Source organism: Drosophila bipectinata, chromosome 3R, assembly GCF_030179905.1.
Source record: "Drosophila bipectinata strain 14024-0381.07 chromosome 3R, DbipHiC1v2, whole genome shotgun sequence".
Classification (NCBI taxonomy): Eukaryota; Metazoa; Arthropoda; class Insecta; order Diptera; family Drosophilidae; genus Drosophila; species Drosophila bipectinata.
In genome coordinates this window covers 5,791,903-5,813,892 of record NC_091739.1, presented here as the reverse complement: position 1 = coordinate 5,813,892, position 21,990 = coordinate 5,791,903, and the positions used below count along the sequence as shown (strand labels likewise).

At 42.7% G+C, this 21,990-nt stretch overlaps 3 protein-coding genes and 1 non-coding gene across 8 annotated transcripts in view; 2 read left to right on the top strand and 2 right to left on the bottom strand.

Annotated features, from left to right (window-relative positions):
* Positions 1-21,990, top strand: part of mask (multiple ankyrin repeats single KH domain) — a 136,082-nt gene that overhangs the window by 19,993 nt on the left and 94,099 nt on the right. The gene's annotated exons all lie outside the window — the stretch shown is intronic.
* On the bottom strand, positions 49-2,258 carry beta-PheRS (phenylalanine--tRNA ligase beta subunit). Its single transcript, XM_017249696.3, has 5 exons — positions 2,063-2,258; positions 1,940-1,995; positions 1,719-1,876; positions 310-1,658; positions 49-253 (listed from the first exon to the last, which is right to left on the bottom strand). Exons 1-5 carry the CDS (start codon positions 2,118-2,120, stop codon positions 102-104), a joined length of 1,773 nt encoding a protein of 590 aa, XP_017105185.1. The 5' UTR covers positions 2,121-2,258; the 3' UTR covers positions 49-101.
* On the bottom strand, positions 2,554-20,881 carry jar (Myosin heavy chain 95F jaguar). Of its 5 annotated transcripts, none has more exons than XM_017249741.3 (18): positions 20,532-20,881; positions 8,804-8,998; positions 8,071-8,144; positions 7,879-8,008; positions 7,647-7,808; positions 7,323-7,585; positions 6,854-7,260; positions 6,043-6,787; positions 5,553-5,985; positions 5,254-5,495; positions 4,973-5,193; positions 4,676-4,906; positions 4,294-4,338; positions 4,076-4,120; positions 3,696-3,816; positions 3,519-3,636; positions 3,352-3,453; positions 2,554-3,293 (listed from the first exon to the last, which is right to left on the bottom strand). In XM_017249741.3, the coding sequence occupies exons 2-18, from the start codon at positions 8,988-8,990 to the stop codon at positions 3,010-3,012; spliced, it is 3,810 nt and encodes a 1,269-aa protein (XP_017105230.1). In that variant the 5' UTR covers positions 8,991-8,998; positions 20,532-20,881; the 3' UTR covers positions 2,554-3,009. The 5 variants fall into 5 exon arrangements, with proteins under 5 accessions (XP_017105230.1, XP_017105228.1, XP_017105231.1 ...); XM_017249739.3 differs by lacking the exon at positions 20,532-20,881 and adding an exon at positions 12,566-13,315; XM_017249742.3 differs by lacking the exon at positions 20,532-20,881 and adding an exon at positions 9,144-9,275.
* On the top strand, positions 14,765-14,848 carry TRNAL-UAA (transfer RNA leucine (anticodon UAA)). Its single transcript has one exon. It is a non-coding gene; the product is annotated as a tRNA-Leu (tRNA).

Sequence of the window (21,990 nt, the reverse complement as noted above, 5' to 3'; positions counted from 1 at the left end):
TGGGTTGATAGTCTCAGCAATAAATTAACTTTTCAAGTATTCTATTGGTTAAAAGTATTTCTGGTTTATTGGTAAACTTTTTCAAATGTTTAACATTTTATTCAAACGAAGGGCTCAATGGTGAACTCCACTACAGAGCAAGGAGTAGTAAGTTCGAAGGCCTGCAGAACTGTGGGATGGAGGACTCCAATCTTGCCAATGACTACATTGTCGTACATCACATTAGCACAGCGACCAGGGAAGTAGCTGGGATCTGCAGAGAAAGTCAAAAAATGAGTTCCCTATTCAACCTATAACAGATAAACTTACCTTCTGTGGCTTGGAGGTAATAGCCCTTGGTAACGTTGCCCGATTTCCATGGCACAGACAGCAGCTGCATCACCCGATCCAACAATCCGTGAACAACTTCAAAGCCAGCGGTCTTGTTGCAGTTCACGGCACAAACACGACGCTCGTTACGGGCTCCCACTTCCGTGCTCTCGTCCGCCACAACCACGTCGCTAATCTCGAAGAGCTTCAGGGGCAACGGCATTTTTCGATTGGCCACCAGTGTCTTTAGAAGTCCTGGCAACAGGGTAGTCCGCACCACCTGGAACTCCAAGGTCTTGGGATTACCGATGTGCACGGCAGGAGTAGCCTCAATCGTCTTGTTCAGTTTGCGTCCAATGTCGTCTCTCGAACAGAGCGTAAAGGTCAGTGCCTCGGTGAAGCCGGCCTGAGCTACCTGTTCTCTAAGCTGTTCGGTGAGCTTGTTGAGAGGGAATTGTTTGGCTATCTGCATGAAGGCCGGCAGCGATTTCTTAATATTATTGTAACCAAAGGCGATGGCAATGTCCTCGTATATGTCGCAAGGATGGATTACGTCGTGCCGAGTGGGAGGAATCTTTACCGCGAGAGAGTCTTCGCCCTCAACCTTAGCTTCCAGATACATGCGGGTGAGCATGTCAGCCAATTTTTCCGCTGGCTCATTGATGCCAATGTAGGCATTGGCTTTCTTGGCCGATATCCGTTCCTCTCGAACTTGCAGTTCCGGATAGGAAATCACACTTCCGTCAGTCTGCACCACGTCGCACGGCTCTACGGTGAACTTCTGGGCGCAGTGCTCGGAGAAGAGGCACACAATGGTGTCCAGCACCACCTTAGCTTTCGTCAAGTCCGTCGCTGTGCACTCGATGAAAACGTTCTTGGTGTTTAGCGAGATCTTGGAGTGGTCCCCATTGATAATGGGCGGCAGTGACAGCACCACCCTCTTAGCATCGTAAATAACCGGGTACACGGGAGAGTCCCGAATAATCGGCAAATATTGTTTCAGCTGGGCATGTGTGGTGTAGAAATCCATCAGTTGGTTTCCATTCATCTCCTGCGTCTGATTAAGCGGCTTGAACTTGATTTTCTCAGGTGCCAGGGCTTCGTAGCTGAAAGGTCCTTGAATAGTGTCGAGATCATGGGTGCCGATGGCCACCAGAGTCCGCTTCCGGCAAATGTTCTGGTGCAACTTATCCTGGAGGTCGATGAAGCTGTTGTATGATTCCTGGGTGAAGGTCACATTTCTCAGCACAGCCGCCACGGCATGAGGTCTAATCTGGGCAGTCGAAGAATCGATCTTTAGCACCTGTCTCTTGGCCGGCTCCACAAACTCAAACTTTGGCGGCTTAACTCTAAATGAAAATAAGGTAATGTAGTTTCTATTACAGAACAGTAGGAGTCACTGAACTCACTTCCCCTGGAACACTAGGAGACCGGTAACCAGACCCTCCAGACACAGTAGATCGTAGCGGTTAGCGGGGATATCTATCCGGTAGATGATTTCCTCGCTGGCGTCCACTGCCGCTGCCACATCGCCCTGTTCCTTGGTAAGCATCTGCTTCTCCGTGGTCTATAGCGACATTTTGGATGATATTAATAAATTTTTTTATATAATTCATCGGGGAACACTTACCACTTCATCGAGTTCTAGACCGAAAGCGAAGCAGAGCTCCTGGAATTCGTCATCGGCTAAAGAAAAGGGGTAAACATTGAAGTACTCAACGGAGGAGATTACACGTGGATTCGTTAAACTCACTGTAGGTCTTGCCGAGGGCGGCGAAGAGCAGATCACGTTTTACCCCAATGGTAGGCATAATGTCAGATTATAATTTGATGACGGTTCTTTTAGAACGAGACTTTAAAAGTATATTTTAAAAATAAAATAAACTTCCGAAGATTGTGGTCCGGTTGAAGAGGAAAACTAGCGACGTTCCTTATCTTTCGTGGTCTGGTCACACTATTGCGAATTGGCAGCTTCTGGCCTTATATGATTTTCTCTGTTTTTCGACAAAAAATAGCAAAGTAGTATCGAATAAAAAAGATATTTTCTCCTATTCTGTCGCTGTAAAACACTCTCTACGAAAAACATATGAAAAAATTAAGAAAACACTAACTGGAGGAAAGCAGTTGCCGAAAGGGCAACCCTACAAGACTTGGGACACGTTAGCATGTCCCAAAACTAGAGCGCCAACTTTAAATCGTTTAAAGTCCAACCTCTTAACCTTTTTTTTACGCCAAAAAAACCAATAATTTCAAATATTTATTTTTAAAATACTGTAAAATATATTCAATAATGTAAATACATCGCAGTGAACTAAATACACAATTTATATAGTACTTTGTTAAATACTAAATACAACTTGCCGTTTTCTTTTACATCATAAGAATCACTTAAACAGGTTTATATATTTTTATAGCTAAGTGGTATAGGGCCCCCCACAGCAGTCCGGGCGCCAAATGAGCGAATAAACTAGGATAAGATGAATCGAAATGCGAATGCCAAAAAAGATAAACACTCGTCACAAAAAAATGTATAAAGTTATATTCACTAAAAAATTTATGGACGTGGTCACTTTCTCTAAAAGTTGTCTGGCAAAATGGTATTTCCCTTGGAATTTTTTGATAATTTTGATCTATGGACCACAAAAACGGCATCGTTTGATTACTGCATTTGCATCGAGGCGGTAATATTGTTGGGTGTTCTTATGATTGTTGTTTCTGAATACCGGCGGCGGCTGGTCCGTTGGGCCTAGCACCCAGGTTCTTGTAGGCCTTGCCTCCATTGCGTTCCCATTCCCGGTTGAATTCATGCTCCAATATTTCGGCGCCACGCTTGCGGGTCAGACCCGTCTCCTCGAGGCTCAGCTCGCACATCTGCATGTCGTCCGTGCCGGCTACCAAAAGAATGGGCGGCTTGTCCGCATGCAGCTCCATCTGGCGAGCGATCCACTGGCCATCAAAGTGGGCATACCACAAACCTCGTTTCGCTAAAAGTGGGAGAAAATTTAATAAAATTTCTATAGAAAACAATGGTATAAAACCTACTATTATCAGGGGCATTGGCTCGCATAAATGGGATGCGGAAGTAGCGATGCTGGGCTGTCACAATCTCCTGAATGGGCTGAACTATAGGAGGCTGCTTGAAAGCTAGAAATAGAAGAGATTTGATGGTTATTATTTAATAGATTAAAATATTATTTTTGTTGACTAACCAGCTTCCATGACGCTGCGTGGTGCACGCTCGTTCTCATCCATGGTGGTGCGTTTGCGGTTCTTTGCCTTCCAGGCGTGGTACACCTTCAAACGGCGATGGAACTCCTGGCGACATGCCTAAAATAACTCATTCCATTAATACACAAATCCTTAATGAACCTTAGTTTAGGACTCACCTCCAGTAGCTCGATATCACAGGACGTGTTGATAGCATCACGTAGTTCCGAGTACTTCCATTTGGATAGGTCGTATTTCTGTTTGCCCAATGCCTGTTGCTGGGCCCGAACATTTTCCGATCTGCCACGGAAAGTAAACAATATTTTAGAATCAAAAAATGAAAATGATTTAAGCGCAAGCCAAAAAAGTGAGTCATAGATGGTATTTTTTGTTGGTGACAGGAGAAGATAGAAGATTCAAAGTTAAGACTAAATGCCAATGAGAACTCTACTAGTACACATGTTAGAGATGCTTTTGATTAGTGGATATGATATCTACTATATTAGGTTTTAGTAGTTTGGGTTAGAGTGAAATGATTTCAAAACCAGCACCAACTCACTTATTTAAGTACCGCGAAGCAATGTTTGACACAACTTGTGAAAAACTTTTTCAAAAATATACAGAAAGTAAAGAAGTTTTAGAAGTAAAGAAGTTTAAAATTGTTTAGATTTTTTTGTTTTCATTATCCAATTAGTGTTTTTGTTTGGGAAAAGCAAGAAAAGATTGACAAATTTGACAAGAGTTAAAGATATAGATAAAACATAAAGCGTGCTATACCTGATCAGCTTGTTGGAACCCATGGGAGACGCGTCATTGACACCACTGTGTTGTGTTCGTTGGATTGGATTTGGTGTTGGGTGGTTGGTGGGAGTGTGGATTGTGTGGTGTAGATTGCATTGTAAGAGGGAAAGGGAAAAATTCTGTGAGTTTCATAATAAATATTCAAAATTCTTAAAATCTAATTGTGTAATTATATACATATAGTTACAGCTAGAATTTATACCAAAATTATAGTTCACTTTTGCTATTTATCTTTTAAACAAATTAACGAATATTTTTGAAAAATATTCGTTAACTAAAAACTGCATTTTGATATTTATAAAAACAATTCTCAATAAAAAAAATAATTCCTATAAGGTCTTTAAAGTTTACCACATACTTGCGTATAACTGGAGGACTATCTTCCACCTGGCCGTTGGATTCGTTGGCCAAGCGCAGGGCCAGCTCGTGATCGCGGCGTTCTTGTTCGAGTTGCTGACGGTACTTGGCATCGTCCTTGGCCTCCTTCTCCAGCTGCTCCTGCAGAGCCAAGGCGGCACGTCGATCTTCCTCCTCTTGTCGTAGGCGCTGGGCTTCCGCAGCTTTGCGGCGAGTTTCCATTTCGGCTTTGCTGTTTTTTTTAGAAATTTTAATATAACTTATATTTAATGTCTTAACGAATAAGAGTTCAACTCACAGTCGTTTGTTTTCGGCTTCCTCGCGTAGACGCTGCTCTTCCGCCTCCTTGGCAGCCCTTTCGGCCTCCAGGGCCTCTTGGATTTTGCGCAGGCGCTCCTGCTCCTCGGCCTGCTGCTGCTCCTTTAGCTTGGTGTTCAGATCCACGGTCAACTTGTTCATATTGGCCATAACCACGGTGTACATGGAGTCGATTTCGCGTTGTGTGATGCGAGGATTCAACTAAAAGTGAAGAGGGATATGTAGATCTATAAGGTTTTCAAATAATTCAAAAAGTCCTACCTTTATCTTCTTGATGGCCTCATCTATTTGTCTGTAAATATCATTCACTCCGCTTACAATCTCATCGCGACCCATTTTCAGGCCACTGGCTATCTCGATGGTTTTAACCGTGTTTACCCGAATCTTGTTGATCTTGGCGAGTCCCTGGTACCGCGGGCGATGCTGCTTACGAGCGAGGTAGCCACGGGCAATGCGCTGGGCCACCAGGACACACTTGTTCCGGTAGATGATACGATTGCGTACTGAAATAGAGATCTCTGTGAAAACTGGAAAGAAAACTGTATTGCAGATGAACTCACGCTTAATCACGCATAGAGCTCCCAGTGCGGACTTGACCCAACGAGATCGAATCAGCCACTTCTTCACCTTGGCCACAATGGCTAGCATATTCTCAGGATCCGAACGCATGATGCGGTCAAACTCGACGAACTTTCCTGGCCGGAAGAAGACCTTGGTGATGCCGAACTTAAAGTCCTTGGCGCTCAGATTGAGAGACTGGAACATTGCCTCGCAGAAGGTGCGGGCTGGCAGAGAAACCAGTTCTGGTGGCAGCACCGACTTGTACATGCTGTACAGATCAGCGAACAGAACTCTGGATGGATATCCGTGCTCCATGAGCTCCAGCACCGAGATGGTGCCCGAACACTTTAGTTGGGCCAGCGCCAGGCTGCCCTCGAACTGGCGATCGATCATCTTGCTGTTGGGCTTGATGCAACGGATGAAGTTGGTGCCCTAAACCCGAAGCAACCATTAGTGAAATAGCCTGTTGTTTTTGCTTGAACTACTTACGTTCTGTTCCAGCTTCTCCATTAGTTCACCCAGCTGCGTCTTGAACTTGGAGCCCACCGAAATAAAGTTGAGCTTGCCGCGTACGGAGGTGCTGCTTCCCGAGGGGAAGAGGGTCTGTAGGAGGGGATTGTCGCACTCCTGAACCAGACCCTCCAGCGAGGCGTGTAGGGCGTCGTTGTTCTTTTCGATAAACTGCTCCGTGTTATAGCAAACGGCTCCGGCAAAGTGGCGAACCAGGAAGCCCTCTTCATCGCGCAGGGTGCGATGAGCTTTCAAGCGCGAGGAGCGTGGAAGACCCAAACGGTAGTGATTCGCCCAGGACTTGTGGACCTCGGCAGTAAAATGCGAGGGCGAGGGCTTCGGCAGCTTCGATTCCTCATCCAGCAAGGTGAAAATGCCATTCGACTTGGCTTCGATCAGCTCGATGATGTCTTGATTGTCGGTGAAAGTAATTTCCGGCACGTTGAGACCCTCACGCTTGTACAGTTCCTGTTCGTTCTTCAGGATGTTGTCGTTAAAGAACTTTTGGAGCTTTTCATTGCAGTAGTTGATGCAGAACTGCTCGAACGAGTTCACTGTGAAGTACTCGAAGCCGGCAATGTCGAGAACGCCGATGTAGAAGTTGGAGGCCTGGAAGGGGATGCTCTGGTTGATCAGGCCGACGATGCGGTCAAAGAGGCGACTGTAGATGGCCTTGGCAAGGGCATCTCTAGCGTTGCTAGCCTCATAAATTTTCAGAGGAACCCTGTTGATTAGAATTAATTAATAAATATATTGTTTTGGATATACTTTGATAGATTCTCCTTCTTACATGATGACCGTGCCCTTGAAGCCGCCGCCTTTGCTCTGCATTACCCTGGACACCAGCGCTGTGCGCAGCTCCGTTTGGTCTACTCCCAGGAGACCACTGGTGATGGTCAGTGACTGCTCGGAAGCCTCGGACACCTGACAACCGCCACGCACATCGTCGGGAATCTCTTCAAAAGCAATGTTGCCCAAATGCAGTACAGCAGCCACCAGCGAGTATATGCCCAGTTTCTCGGTATCCGAAAGTCCCAGACGACCCAGAGCCTTGTCCAGGTTCTGGAAGTGCTGGTAATCATCGATAATGGGATCCTTGAGCGGACCTTTCTGCTGGTGATTCTTGGACTTCTGAGAGCCGGGTATCAGCTGCTCGGTCTTGGCATTGGCAAAGTACTGGGTGCAGCCGGAAAGATACTGTCCATAGAAGAACATTAGTAAGTAGGATTGGGGCATTGGATATAATAAGCCACACTTACCCTGTAGTCATCAGGTTTTCCCAGACTCAGCTTGTCCCGCAACTGCTGGGGTGCTCCGGCCAGGAGCATGTAGAACACATGGTAGTTTCGCTCCTCTGCACTCTGAGTGCAGATGCGGCTCTTCTCCAGCAAATAATGGGAAATGTAGCCACCGACCACCTGGCACTTGGCGTCATAGTGGACCTCAATGAACTTGCCGAATCGGGAAGAGTTGTTGTTTCGAGTAGTTTTAGCATTGCCGAAGGCCTCCAGTACGGGGTTGGCTGGAGAGGAAAGTATAAAAATGTTAAAATTGGTTTTTCAACTTCTAGATTATTGACTCACCATCCAATATTTTAGTTTCGATAGGACCAGCGCTATCGTGCGAATAGCATAGGTATTTGAGCAGGTATTTGGTGGACTCGGTCTTTCCGGCACCCGACTCTCCAGAAACAATGATGGATTGCGACAACTTGTAAACCCGCATATCCCGTATAGCTTTATCCGCTAAAGGACGAAGAACAATTCCAGAATTAGATCCTTCTTAAATTTAATCATAAAATACAATAAAACTTACCAATCGCAAAGACATGTGGGGGCAGTTCGCCCAAAGAACGGCCATTGTACTTCTTAATGGTATCGGGTGCATAGAGCTCCTTGATCTCGCGATACGGATTCACGGCGATTAGTATGTTGGCCACATAGGTCTGCAAGATAATGAAATATGTGGATTCCGGTTCCGTTGCTTCATAAAATTCCAAGTACTCACGTAAATCTTGTCTTTATAGTAACGTGTTTTCAAATTGTCCAGAAATGTGGCCTCGTTGAGCAGCATGAGTTCGCCTGGAACATAAAAACATCTGGGTTAGTAATACGCCTAAAATGATGCGGGTTTTTTTAATGGCCCCCACTACTTTCTTCTGTCTGGCTGGCTTTTAGGCTTGGATATCAAAGTGTGGTTAACGATTGTAAAGGTAAACAGGGCTAAGAAAAGTTGGATTTAGCAAGAAGTCCATTTTAGTAGCTAATGCACCGAGAAATTCTGCTCTAAATACACAAAATTGTTTACGTCAAAGTGATGTTATCGGGTTGAGAGATAAGATCGCAAACTACTGAACAAAAGTACTTGTTTATATCGCGGATATGTATTCAAGATCAAGAGAACTTGACACTCTTATCTTTACCCTAGTTATTGTTTGTAGCTAAAGCATTCATAGCTATGTGGGTAAAAAATTTACCTATAAATAGATCAAATATTGGCAAGGGCGTGATAATGCATTTCAAATATTAGTAGGAACCTACACTTAACTTCATTAAATTCCCATTATAGCTTTATAAGAAAGAAACCTTAATTTCTTGTTTCGTTAACTTTGTCCAGACTGTTATATAAATACTTTTCTATAGATAAGACCTCAAATCGGAAGCTCTAGGAATTTCGGGGGCTTTTTTTTTGGTGTAGGACACATCAATTCCCTGAATGTATTTTTCTACAAAGTACTTACAGTTATCGTCGTGGTCTTGGGGTCCATCGCACGAAGAGTGGATGTCATCATAGTGACACGTGCGCTTTGGATACTTCCGATCGGTGGGCGTAACCTCGAACTCCTTGGCGCCGATCTCTGTAATCCGGCCCTGTATGTAGCCTTCAGCGGCATCTCGCACCCACACCAGTTGGGTGTCCTCCAACATCTTTCGCACTGGAATAAGGAAAACAAAGTGTTTAGTTAATTGCCAAAAAGTAAAAGTAAAAACTGTCTAGGTTTATAAATATTAAGTCAGTTGTGAAGTATCACCGCCGTATGGCAACAACGGGCCAGTATCAATGCGAAAAATCTTATCTACCTCGTACTACCAACACTGAGAGAATGAGAACCAGGAGTTCGACCAGGAACGCTTTCAGTGTTAACTGTTTGAAGTCAACTGGGTAAGTGAGCAACTATGGAGCGATCACAATGCTCTGTGGAAGAGATCCCCGTAGGTTTTTTTCAGCACTCTCTCTCTATCTGTGAGGTAGAGTCATTAGGGCCACTGGTGCCGGTGTTTTGTGAGCCACCTCTACCTGGAAATCCTCTCTTGCTCACTGACAGGGGCGTATCGTTCTTTAGAGGGGGTTTTGGGATATTGTTCTATGTAGTTTAAAATAGAAAGAGGTCTTTATAGTTAAACTTCTCCAGATTTAGGTGGTTTTGTTTCTCAACCCTTATTTCTAGACCCCTTTTGGCCTGCTACGCCTATGATCTCTCTCTTTCACTCTTTGGAACCTGCTGGGCCGCTCTCCGATTCACGCTTATTGTTCTCCAGGTGATGTCGCTGTGGCAGTTTCTGTTTTTCGTCTGTTCCAACCTCTGCTTCTTTCGCCTTTCGTTTATGTCTATTCATTGGTTACCTTTCTTGGTCATGCACTGGCTTCTGACTCACTGGACTGGTGTGTGCGACGAGTGTGTGTGAGGGTCTATGTTTACGTAGCGCAGTTGATAAGCCCCAACGCCATATCCATTCCACGTAGGTGAGCGGCCTTGCTAGGCGATTTGCTAAACACCTCTCAGTCTAGTATCCAATATGCAAAAAAAACCGCAAATGTAGCTCCCTAGTGCCCCTACAACCCTTTCTGGGCTCCAAACTCTGGGCTACAATATCTGATTTCGGTAAGCGATGCGGTGACGTTTGAAACTGTTTCAGCAACCGCGTCAAGGTGAAATCCATTTATTTAGCTCTCGCTGGGTTAATGGTGCATGCCCTTTCCCCTCCCAGCTCTGCACCGAAAGAAATTTGAATATTTTCTGATAGTAATTGAAAAGATTTAGTCCATCAGCCATATCAACTGGTGTCGTTCTTTTAGATTGCATTTATGACGCAGTTACTGCGTCTATTATTTTGGGGCCTGCTGTGGGAGCTACATGTATAGTAGATATCCGCAGAACAATAGCCTCTCTGTGTGGCAGGGCCTCTCACCTCCCCGCTTTCATCAAGATAAATTTGCCACAAAGTGCTAAATTATTAAATGATTGTTAAGCCTTATTTTGTTTCATTTTTGTTTCCCCAAATGAGTCAGTGTGGTCTGTTTGACTTTGCTTTGACTGGCGAGAGATACTCAGATACACAGATACAACGAAAATAAGAGAAAAGATTCTAACAGTGTTTATTTAGCGGTTATATGTACATATGGTGTGTGGGTGTTCTCCTCCAAACAGAAATGCAATTACTAGATGTAATTTAAAAACCGTTTGGCGACGTAACAACTCATTGTACATAACAATTAATAGGTTTTGTAGCGATTTAAGATTTAATTTTATTTAGTTATAAATCAACCTTAAAAAATATACTCTTTTACCCTGGTCTTTACCATCAAAATATAGCCACCAAAGTCAGTCTTCATCGAGAAACAAGTACGCCTTATCAACCCCCAAACTTCCTGGTCCTTCAAAATGCAATGACTCATAGGTTTTTCCCCCTCCAAGCTTACAAGCTTTGGCAGCATTAGGGCGAATATTAAGCTGCAATTTAATGAAACTTCGATTCCATGCTGATATGAAGGCATTGCCTCGCCACTTATCGGAGCGTTGTAAACAATTTATGGGCTGCAATGTATCCATCATAATTAGCCCAGTTTTGTACAAAAGAAAGTGGAGCTTAACCCCGGCCATATGGTTGAAATCGCTTTATAATGTGCCCAAGCAAATTAACAACAATTACCCAGACAATTTAACATAATCTTGATTATGCAGAGAGCAAAAAATAATGATTGGCAACACAGCATACTCGTACATAGAGGAGAATGAGGCGAGAAGCCCATGCGCTAGTGCAGTTTTTCCATATCCAAGACACCCATAATCATGGCAATGTTGTCGTCTTCTGGCTTCGGTCCTGCGTCTTCTGCTTTCGCATTCGCCTGGGCCACTTGAATCTGTTGCCAGCATGAGATGGCGGCATAAATTACAAATTTTACAAAAAACAAGCACACCCAGAGCCTGCACAAAAAATGGAAAAAAACCTAAGCCCCGAGACCTGAATGTCTAAAAAAGAAGCCAGTGTTTGATGGCCGTTTATGGGGGGTAGAAGAACTAGCCGGGCAGCATTCTTCAAGATTTTTCTGCATGGAAATGCAGTCCCACAGTTCTCATTCTCCTTTTTTGCACTCCAGAAGACACTGCAATAAAAATTAGCCTCAACCTGGCATAAATTACTTCAAATTCAACACAAAATTGAGTGTTGTGTTTCAGAACAATATGATATTACGTGGTAGTTGCCTGGGAAACATTACTTTCTGCTAAGTTTCTATATTATTAGCGTTTAAAACAAGATTTGTTTTGTGTGTGGACACAGGGCAACCATGTGTGGAAGCGGCAAATGACATGATGACGGAGGAAATACTTCAAGGCGACATTGACAATGGCCAAGAGGCGAAGCAAAGCCAAGGTGTGGAAAAGCAAGACACACTGGGGCGGAGACCTCCAACGGGGGGACGGGTACAAACAGCCAAGTCATGTTCAAGAAGCTTATGAAATCTGAAGCCGGTAGCTGGAAAAGAAGCGAACCTTTTGTGCCTGGAAAGTGATGAACAGCCTGAACAGCAGCCTGAAAGGGACACTTGCTGCAGCTAATGGGCTTATTCGACTCTGTCCAGGGCCCACCGTGCGTATACGTAATCCGAGCACATGCATTGACCCCGACCCGCGACCCACGACCCAAAACTCAAACCCAGGTCCGAATAGCAATTAGCCAAGAACTAAGCCGGCAAAGCAGACGCCTTTGCGTGATTTTCTGTTAAAAAGCAACGGAACAGACAATGTTTACATGCCAACTTTTGGGGTGGTGGTGGGGTGGAAGACAGGAAGTTCTGAGAAAAAGTGGGAGTACGGTGGGTGTGATATCATCGTTTACTCTGTTTACCAAAAAATGTTGCGTGCCAGCGATTTATTATTGTACTTTCCTTTAAAAATTGCAAACTTGGAAATATTTTTTCTATTATTCCATTATTTTCATGAGTTTTAGTCATAGTCTATTCCAAATTTAATCAGATGTTTTAGAAAAGATTAGAGGAGTGAGTATAACTTAATATACGATTTTGACCGATACTGGCAGGTCAGAAAGTACAATTCTTAATCTAACATCTAAAAAGAGAGCTATTATCATCACGTTATCCAATTAATCTCGTTTATAGTTCAATAACATTTCTTAATAGAATGGAGGCAAATGATTGCCACCTTTTAATAACGTCTGGAGATAAGATTGCCGGCCAATTAAGCCAAGTTAATTGAACTCACCACTGGTGGCCGAGTGCAGCTCTTTGTTATTGGCATAGAAATCCATTTTGTGGCACTCCGCTGCAGTCCCGTCGAGAAACCTATATCCTCAATAGGTTAATTGCAGTGCAATGCACTGGGATGGAAGCCAAGACAATGACACGCGCGGAAGGAAAGAAGTTCGAACAGGGGTGCTGCTGGGTACTGGGTACTACGGTGAGTCACCAAGGAGGGTTGACTGTTTATGAAACCGATTGGGATGCGACTTGTTATTTTTGTACTTCTGGGGTAGGTAAGGTCTTTGCCTGACTACAAGCCTCGCTACAAATCCAGCAGGCAGTGACAATTGATTTTCACTTTGGCGCTTTTCACTATCGATTAAACACTTTCCACTGGCACTGTGGGCACCTTAGGCCCATCCGCTGGATAATTGAAATGCGATTATGTGCAGCAGGTTTTCACTTTTAATTGAATTTTCCTCTCGGCCAGCTGTTGGATAATTTACGGCAATTTCCGACCTACATTACGGTGTAAATACCACAAATGGTTGATCAAAAGCAGATGCAAAGTCTGCTTTATAAAATCGAGCTGCAATGCTGAACTTTTGACACGAAATGTTTCTATCGAATGTATCTTTTATTGATGTTGTGACTGTCGATGCTGTTGCCGTGCAGTTTTCACCCAGTAACCGAGTTTTACGATTCGGGCACCCCGCCCCAAAAGGAGAAAATAAGGGAAACGATGTTCTAATCGAGAACTCAAACCGGGCTACACGTGGCGTGGCGACTGCAGCGAACTCGCGACATGCACTGCGGATGAGTCCGCTGCTGGATTCTGGGTAGGATGCCCCTCTCGAGAGTCACGGGGTGGCAGCTCATCGTGCCTCGGATATGGTAAGCTGTGTTCGGCTTCGTTAACTGCGCCGAATCCGCAATTGCCGATTGTCAGTGTGTGAGTGTAGTGTGTGTGAGTCTGTGGGTGGGCCGGGTGGCACAGTAATAATTCCAGTTGCGTGCCTGGCACATTGTTTGTGCTCCAATTCGGGAGCGGGACCAAACAATGGCACCACTGACACTTGCCTCAAGTGCAATGGAGTCATTGGAGCCACCAGGAAGCATACTGCATTCACGCACAGTGGAGACTCTCGGCGCTTCAACAGCTTCAGCGTGAATAACAACTTCCGGATTCAATAAAACAGTTATACTCCAATTGGGAGCTATATTTTTTGTTTCCTTAATAATTAAGAAATTATTTAGGCAAGCTCTTATGTTATTTGGTATTAAATTTGATATACTTTTACACATTCAAGGTCAAACTAATTAGAAATAATTAAATCTCTGGCTAAATATTTAACCAAGATTGTAAAGTATCTTCAACCTCATAGATGCAACAGCTGCTTGAAGAAAACATTCAACAAGGGCTGAAGAAATGGGGTGGAGGGACGTGCTTAAAGCTTCCCTTATTTTCGTAAACAACGCGATTAAAATGGGAGGGGAGAGAAAAACAAATCAGTAGCGGATTAGCGAAACGGTTCCATGAGATGCATCTGATAGCGGCATTTCAAAAGCTTTCGCAGGAAGCTTTCTAAAAACGTGACGGCAGAACTAGCGAGCGAGGGAGAGAGTAAGCAGCTCGCTGGTCTGTGACTGACAGGCATTCGCGCACTAACAGGGGTGGTGGCTGCGGTCGGGGGAGGAAACGGCGGGCATTGTTTGTCTGTCTAATGTCTACCTAGCCCTCTAATCTCTTGATCAATAAAACACAAAACTAATAAATGCGAATAAGTGAGAAATTTTGCTAAAATCACGGGCTACTTCTTGGCAATGTTCTATAAATAAGTACTCACTTGCATACGAATGTACTTTGTACACACATATGTTGTACATACTTATTTCTGAAAGTTGAATTTATTTTAAAAAAATAAAGATACAAGTCCAAAATCAAGTCAAGGACGACGGGAATCTTTTTCCTTTAGGGGCATTCATTATTATTTTTGCTGACACAACCTGCTTTTGTAGGCTTTTAGTGGCTTTTAGTTAGTCACATAAAAGTGCTTTTTCATTGTTTAAACAAATAGATATGTATATACCTAGTCGGAAGCGAACATATCGAAACACAAAGGGGAAAACACCCCTATAGCTATCTGACAGTTTGAGAATTTCAACAGCAACCAGGCAGCCGTTTGCTTCTATAGCACATTTTGTCGACGTCGCCCAACAAGTCAGGTTGGCCGAGCGGTCTAAGGCGCCAGATTTAAGCTCTGGTTCTCGAAAGAGAGCGTGGGTTCGAACCCCACACCTGACAAAGAGGTTCTAAATTTTTTATTTTTATTTTTTTTTATTTATTATTTATTATCACACATCCCTTTATGGTTGTCGAGTGTTTCAAGGGCTGGTTATCAAGTGGGTTAAAAGATAAGGCTATTTCTTACAACCTACATATGTTCTAAGGGGGGTTTTAATATATTTTTTGTTTGTATTTCACTTTTTATATTGCTAATGTGATAAGAAATTGGAAATTGAAATAATGTGACTAGAACTATTTTAAGAATTTTAATAAAATACATTAAAATATCTTTAGTTATGAATGTTTCAGAAAAATATTGCAATTTGTATAGCCAGTTGGAGGGGCATGGCGGTCTTTTTTAAGGAAAACCATGTAATTCTGTTTGTCATGGAAAACTGTTCTACCGTTCCGGGCTGCGAGGTTCAGCTTCCGGTTCAGTTTGGCCAAAAGAGCCGCCAGGCGATGACCAATACCAGACAACCAACTGAAATGACCGGCAAGTGCCCGTTTGGCCTATTGTGAGTGCGTGGTTGGTGCCTTGGCTGAATAATTAATAACCATGTTGCTCGTTATGCGCCTATTGTTTTGGCGTGTGCTTTGTTATGCATTCTGTTGCATTGCGCAATGCCCGTTGGAAATGTGGAAAATGAAAAACAGTTAAAGAAATGCACACAGCGGTTAAGGGCAAGCTGTTGGCTTTAACGGGTATACCTTTCGGGCTTAAATTAGAAAAGCGAAAAATTAATGAACCCAACTAGTTGGGGGTTTTGAAACGTGCCGTTTATTGCATTTGTCACGAGTCGGAAACCTAACTGATGGCCGAGATTGAGAAGATTTCTCAAGCGATACTCTCAAGTCTTTCAAATCAATTGAAGTTATGGGGGGAATCTTAAAATGATAATGACAAATAATTGGGGGAACTTGAGCCAAAGCTGGATGAATGAAATGAATTTGTAACCCTATATGGTTTATCATTTCCCCATCAATTCAAAGTATCTGGTTTAATGATTCTCCCCAATTCCCGTTCAAAATTGATTTCCTATAATTTGAGAAATGCCAAGGCATTGTCTTTATCTGCTCGGGTGACCCATTTCTTTGTGGGTGCCTTTGGAACTGGCATATTCGTACCACTTCCTTGTATCCACAAAACCCAAAACAGAGTGAGGGAAAAGCGAGAAGACCAAAAATATCGCCACAGCGAAACAATTGCCATAATTTCATAACCAACCAGCTCGTATGCCATACTGGGGGCTGGGGTCTGTGGAAAAGCGAAACATTTCAAATTGCTGGTGGCGCACAAAGGAAAATTAAAACAAAACCAAAAACTAGAGACAGCGAGCCACGAAAATTGTGTAATAATTGCGACACTTTCCTGGGTTACAGGCCATGAAGAAGAACTGACAGCAATTGAGGCCATAAGAGCTCTGAGAAAGAAGAAGCTCCGATTCAAGCCCCCGAACCGTTAGCGAAATGCTTCTGCGAGCATTTCATTGGAATCCAATGAGCATTGTTAGCCACCAGCTTTAAATGGTTTGGGCCGTGCCAAGAACTGCTCGCCTATGTGGACCCAAAACCAGTTGCGCTCGATGGTCAGTTCCTTGACCATGCTCCAATATCAATATCAAGTTCAACCAGTCAAGACGGGGACTCACGTGAGCCAGGAGTTTGGCTTAATATCTGGGAAACGGGTCTGCGAGGATGGAGGGACGCGCTAACGGTGCGACAGGTTCGGGACTGTGCATCGCGGGGGCTACAAAACGCCATAAAGCACTGATAAAAAATGGGGATACACTTGAAAATACTTTTGATCTAAGAATTCAGAACCATAAAATTAAAAATGATTACAATTAAAGAGCAGAAGTAATTCCTCATTAATGAGTAGTTTCCTTTTTCTATAACACCATCATTGTAACCAAATAATTTTCAAATTGTAACCTCCAGATTTGGGGTAATTTTCCCCGAAGTGCAGCGATTGTGTGGATTTAAAAGGCAACCAGTTGAACTTGTTTTGGCCTTTGATTTTGCAGCTGCCTGTGTCCAACAAATGGGAGCATTGATGAGTCATTCCGGTTAACTAGCCCCTAAGTTGGGCCAACCAAAACCAAAAAATAAAGGGGAAACTGTCCAAAAAAAAACCGACTGGAAAAGCAATTACACTTGCAACAATAGAAGTTGCAGCTGTAAAATTTATGGCCCAAACGTCACAGGAACATGATTTTGGCCCAGAGAGCGAGAATGCGAGGGAACGGTGATGGTGATGGTGGTGGTGACGGGGCCAGAGTTCACTGTACCGTAAAGCGTTGGCAAGCAAAACGCTGAGCATGCGCAAAAGTCACAACCGAAACAAGTTTTCGTAGCGTTTTGTTGTTCAATCTTTTTCTGTTATTTACCATCGCTCTCCGGCTTTGTTTTGTATTATTTTATTTATCTATATATATATATATATTTAATTTTTTGTTTTTAGTTTTTAGTTTTGTGATGTGAGGGGGCTGGCTGGCCCACAAATGCAGAGTCGAGTGCTTTTGCTGTTACACTGCAAGAGCAGCGGGTAAGCAAGTTCAACGACTTGCCATCGGAATGGGAAGCGGGGATTATGTTGGAAGAAATGCCGAACCAAACCAAAGACTGTCGATAGTTAAACGTCGCGCAAGTGGAACCAATTAATGCAGACCACTCAAAAGCGATCCAAAAAAGTAAAAAAAAAGCCGGAAAACTCCAGGCTCGGACAATTGGAGAGCGTTTTTTGTGTGATCCAAACGGCAATTAACGCTCGTCGCTTCCTACAATAGAGAAGATGCAATTAAAATGCAAATGCCAGCCCAGACCGAGACCCAGACTCAGTTTCAGTTTCGGTTTCAGTCCGATTCCCATTGCCATTAGCGTGGCCATTCCCAGCCGTTGATGGATTTGTGCGACGACCCCATAACTCATTTTCTCCGACACATGTTCACAGATTTTTCCATATGGCGGGCCTGCAAGTCGTTACTTTGCACTTGGCGGATACGTGTGTGAACCGGGGGAAACGAAATGAAATAAAAAGGTTAAAATTAAACATCCCATTTCATTATTTTGGGTCGACAATTTTAGGCTTTTGTCTTTGTTGGCCGGTCTTTGTTGCTTTTGGCGGCTTGTCTGAGGCCCAGAAAAGTGTGTGTGTTATCATTTCACATTTAATCTTATCTCCTATTCCAGGGCAATAACTTGTTTGATGGTAGCCCTCCTAAAACAACAAGTTAAATATAATTATTTTAGCCTGCTGGTAATGAGAAATATATGGATATTTATTATGCAGACATCTGAAAGCCTAAACTAGGCAAAGTCTATTTTTAAACAAAAACAGAAAAGATTAATGTCATAAATGTATAAATAGATTGGCAATCATTAATCAAATGAAAGTAAGAGTTGTGTAAAAACTGAACGATAAGCGGAAGCAGAAGAGAGAGTCTGGTTTTGAGTAATAAAATACCTTCCTTACAACTAAAATTTTGTCATTTTAAAAGCTAGTTGGAAAAAATATATACAAAAAGTTTCGGAATGGAGTGACTTTAGTGGTCACTTCTTATCAAATGTTTTAAAACCCTATTCTACATTCCAAACTTTAGACCCTTTTCCGATGACGCAACCCTTGAGGTTGAATCACCGTTGATATTCGTGACAGTATTATAACGTTGTTTCATTTTCAAACAGGAAACCGAAACGGTAAGTGGGCACTTCCCTTTAAAATCCCACCTTCCCCCCATAATGCATACATTAATCCCAAATTTTGGAAGCACGTGTTGCGTTGCAGAAACTATAAAAAGTAATACATTAAACAGCAACTGGAAGGCTGGCAGATAAAAGAAAACAATCAGCGAAACCACGATATGAGTAAAATACATCTTGAATTATGCTAATCGACTATCAAAACAAAAGCTGCAATTAAACCACACACATTCGGCTGACTTTCACTCCGGCAAACGCAAACGAATAAGCGAATCTTCGAACAATCGTCGGCCGTTTCAGTGTTTCTCTTTTTGTATTATATGCAAATTGATCTAACGCATCTCCGATCCAAACCTCATCCATCCATCTATCCAACCAGCCAACCGACCGACCAGCTATCCGTCCATAGTGGCCACTCCAAATGGGTTTACGAGGCCTTTGTTGCCCGTCTGCCTCCTTTTCATGTTGTTTTGTTATGGCCCAGGGCGCAGCTGTCGGCGGTGACAATGGCATCAGGATCAGGATCGTGATCCGAGTTCCTGTCAGCTGTGTGGCGCGTGTTGAGCCTTGTTTGCCCAAGGCGGGGGGGTGGTGATACGATGGGGGAAGGGACTGCGGCCGGGGCTTGAGTGACAGCAACTATAGCGACAACAACAGGGCAACTTTACCTGGTCTGCCCGATAGGAAAGGGGTTTGAATTGTGGCCCTAACAAGTCGCAACATGAACACCCTTCAGGGGGGTATATATACTGCTAACCAATTAAAATTGGACAATAAATAATTAAAGAAATTAATAAATTGCTGAATAATATGAAGCATAATATCCTTTTAACCCAGTTGGAGGTTACAATAAGAACCAAATTACTTCCAGCTTAGAAATCTAATAGTTTTCAGTGTCTTTTTCCCTATTTTTGGTTTACTTTGCGCCTGATCCCCTGGACAATGGAGGGCCTTGACCACACAGGGATCTCCATGACCTCTCGAGAGTGGCAAATATCCTTGCCACATGAAAGGCCATTGTGGAACCCGTTTAATTGGCTTTAAAATGCTGAGAATAGGCTGGGCCTTTGCTAACACGGACACGCATGCGCATAGGAGTGCTGGCGACGCCATGAGACCTCCTCCTCCTCCTTCACCTAGTGCTGATCCTCCTTCCATTTGTATTCCCTTCCAGGGAATATAAATTGATATGTGCCTGGAATGGAGAAGCAGCCAGTCAGTCAGCCAGGCTGACGGGCAGAACGACACTTGTGTCCCCGAACGGAGGCTCCGAGAAATGTTTGCTCATTTCCGCACTCAATTAAAATGGTTGGGACACAAATCTATCCCCGAGTTTGCTTTAAAAATCCAAGACAGCGACATGGGGCAACATTCTGCCTGACTCCTCCGTCTATAAATAGAATCATATTCCTCTGTATGGGTTTGGGTGTGTTTATAGCTGTGTGTGTGGGGGTGTGAGACATATCTTGCGAGCTACATGGTGTACAATGTGGTAGGAGGACAGCTGCGGAAAATTGAGAATCGGTGGTGACATTTGCCAGAGGGGGTGCGACAGTTGCGCCTGCGCCCTTTCTTTGTCTCTTGTTAGTTGATTCACGGTCACGTTTGCCTTTCATAGGCACAATTCTTCCCTAAACTAAAATGTAAACAAGTACGAAATTCTATATTTTATAATCTTTGTTCAAGGTTTTTGAAACCTGTGCAGTCGATAATTCTTATCACTAGCCTGATCATACCCACTAACTAAACTACATCACCTTTCAATTAGGGCATAAAAGCACTTCCGTCTTATCGATTGCTTGGTTGCACCATTCTTACTCACTGTATATGGGTAACCGATTTTCCGCGGCCAAGAATTTGCCAATGTCAGGCGCAAGGCGGAAAGTGCGAGTCAACAGAAATGAACAGACGTGCAAAACTAAATCCGCCTTTACAGGTGAGCACCCACTCACTACAAAAATAGGGGCCGCCCCCGATAATCCCAGTAGCGGGTACTTACATATAGCCTGCTGCAGATCTCGCACAGCGAGCGTTTACTGTATGTCGAGGAACCTTAGAGCTGGAGACACACACATTGAGGAAGGATCCAGCCACTGGTATTCGATCTCTTTGCGATCTTGGTTACCGTCTCTGATCTTGATTATCAAAATTTTCGTGGCGGGACACCGCGAACTGCCACCGAAATTTAGAACTTGCAATTTTCTCAGCGGCGCAACGCGAGACTCCCGAAAAATTTTCACAGCTTGACGTATATTTAGTTGTGTGTTTTGTTTTCTCTATTTTCGTGTTTTCTCGGCTCCAAAAACGAGGATCGTCCGCTCAACAACCGCCGCGTTCCAGCTTTGTTTTGTATCTGCGAGATACTTTCGCGCCTATCGGCTTTAAAGACACAGTGTTGCCAGACAGTGGTAGCCGCTGAATCCAGTATTTTTTTTATTAAAATCAACCATTATTGGTCGATTATTTTAAAATTGAAGACTATGCTAAATAACACAATAAAATTGTTTTAATTTGAAAATGAACCATTTATTAATAAAGATAAATATTTGTTTAATTTTGAGTATCTGCTGGTAACTAAGGTTTGTGTCTTTGCTTAGTGGTTTTATGAACCAAATTGTTGAACGTAAGAAAGACTTTTTAACAAAAACCTAGAATAAAAAAAATTAAAGCCCGTTTGATTTAAAAAATGCGTTCCAAAATAAGGGGGTACAAAAATATATACATTTTTATATACATATAAAAATATATAAATTGATATGCTTTAAATATTTATTTATAAAAAAAGTTGTAAACTGAAGAAAAAGAGGTTCAGGTCTTTTCTGATTGGGAATTTTGAATTTAATAATAACTCACATATTTTAAAAAACCAGAGTTTGGATAAGTCTCTTGAATGAATATGCTATTTCATTTTAAGTTATTGTAATTGTTAATTTATTTATATTTTACGCAAAAAATATAAACAGCCCATATTTCTCATATTTTAAAGTAAATTATTAAAGATTTAAATTCTTAAATTCTAAAGAATTCTTGATTTTTTATGTAAAAATATATATATCGAATATTATCGGATTAATGGGTGAATATATAAAATTTAAGGGAGCTCTTTAGGATCTCTATTGTATTTCCTTTTTCATTCACGGTTGCAAAGAAGTTTCTACAGTTTCTTTTAAACAGATTTCTACTTTCTAAATATACTTTCTTTAAAGAGTGGAACCTTAACCCTTATTCTTAGGTAATTTATCATAGAGTGTACGGGAAGTGGGACCATGCAGGCTTTGGTATCGTATGATTTTCCGCCTTTGATTTTCGCCTACCAATTAAGCTCAATTAATCGGGGTTTTCTACCCTAACTGAGGGTTAGTGTATTATTGTTAATATAATTTAAACAAAATGTAAGAGATATATGAATTTAATGAAATAAGATAAGGAAAAGTGATTAAAAAGAAAACAAAATTTTT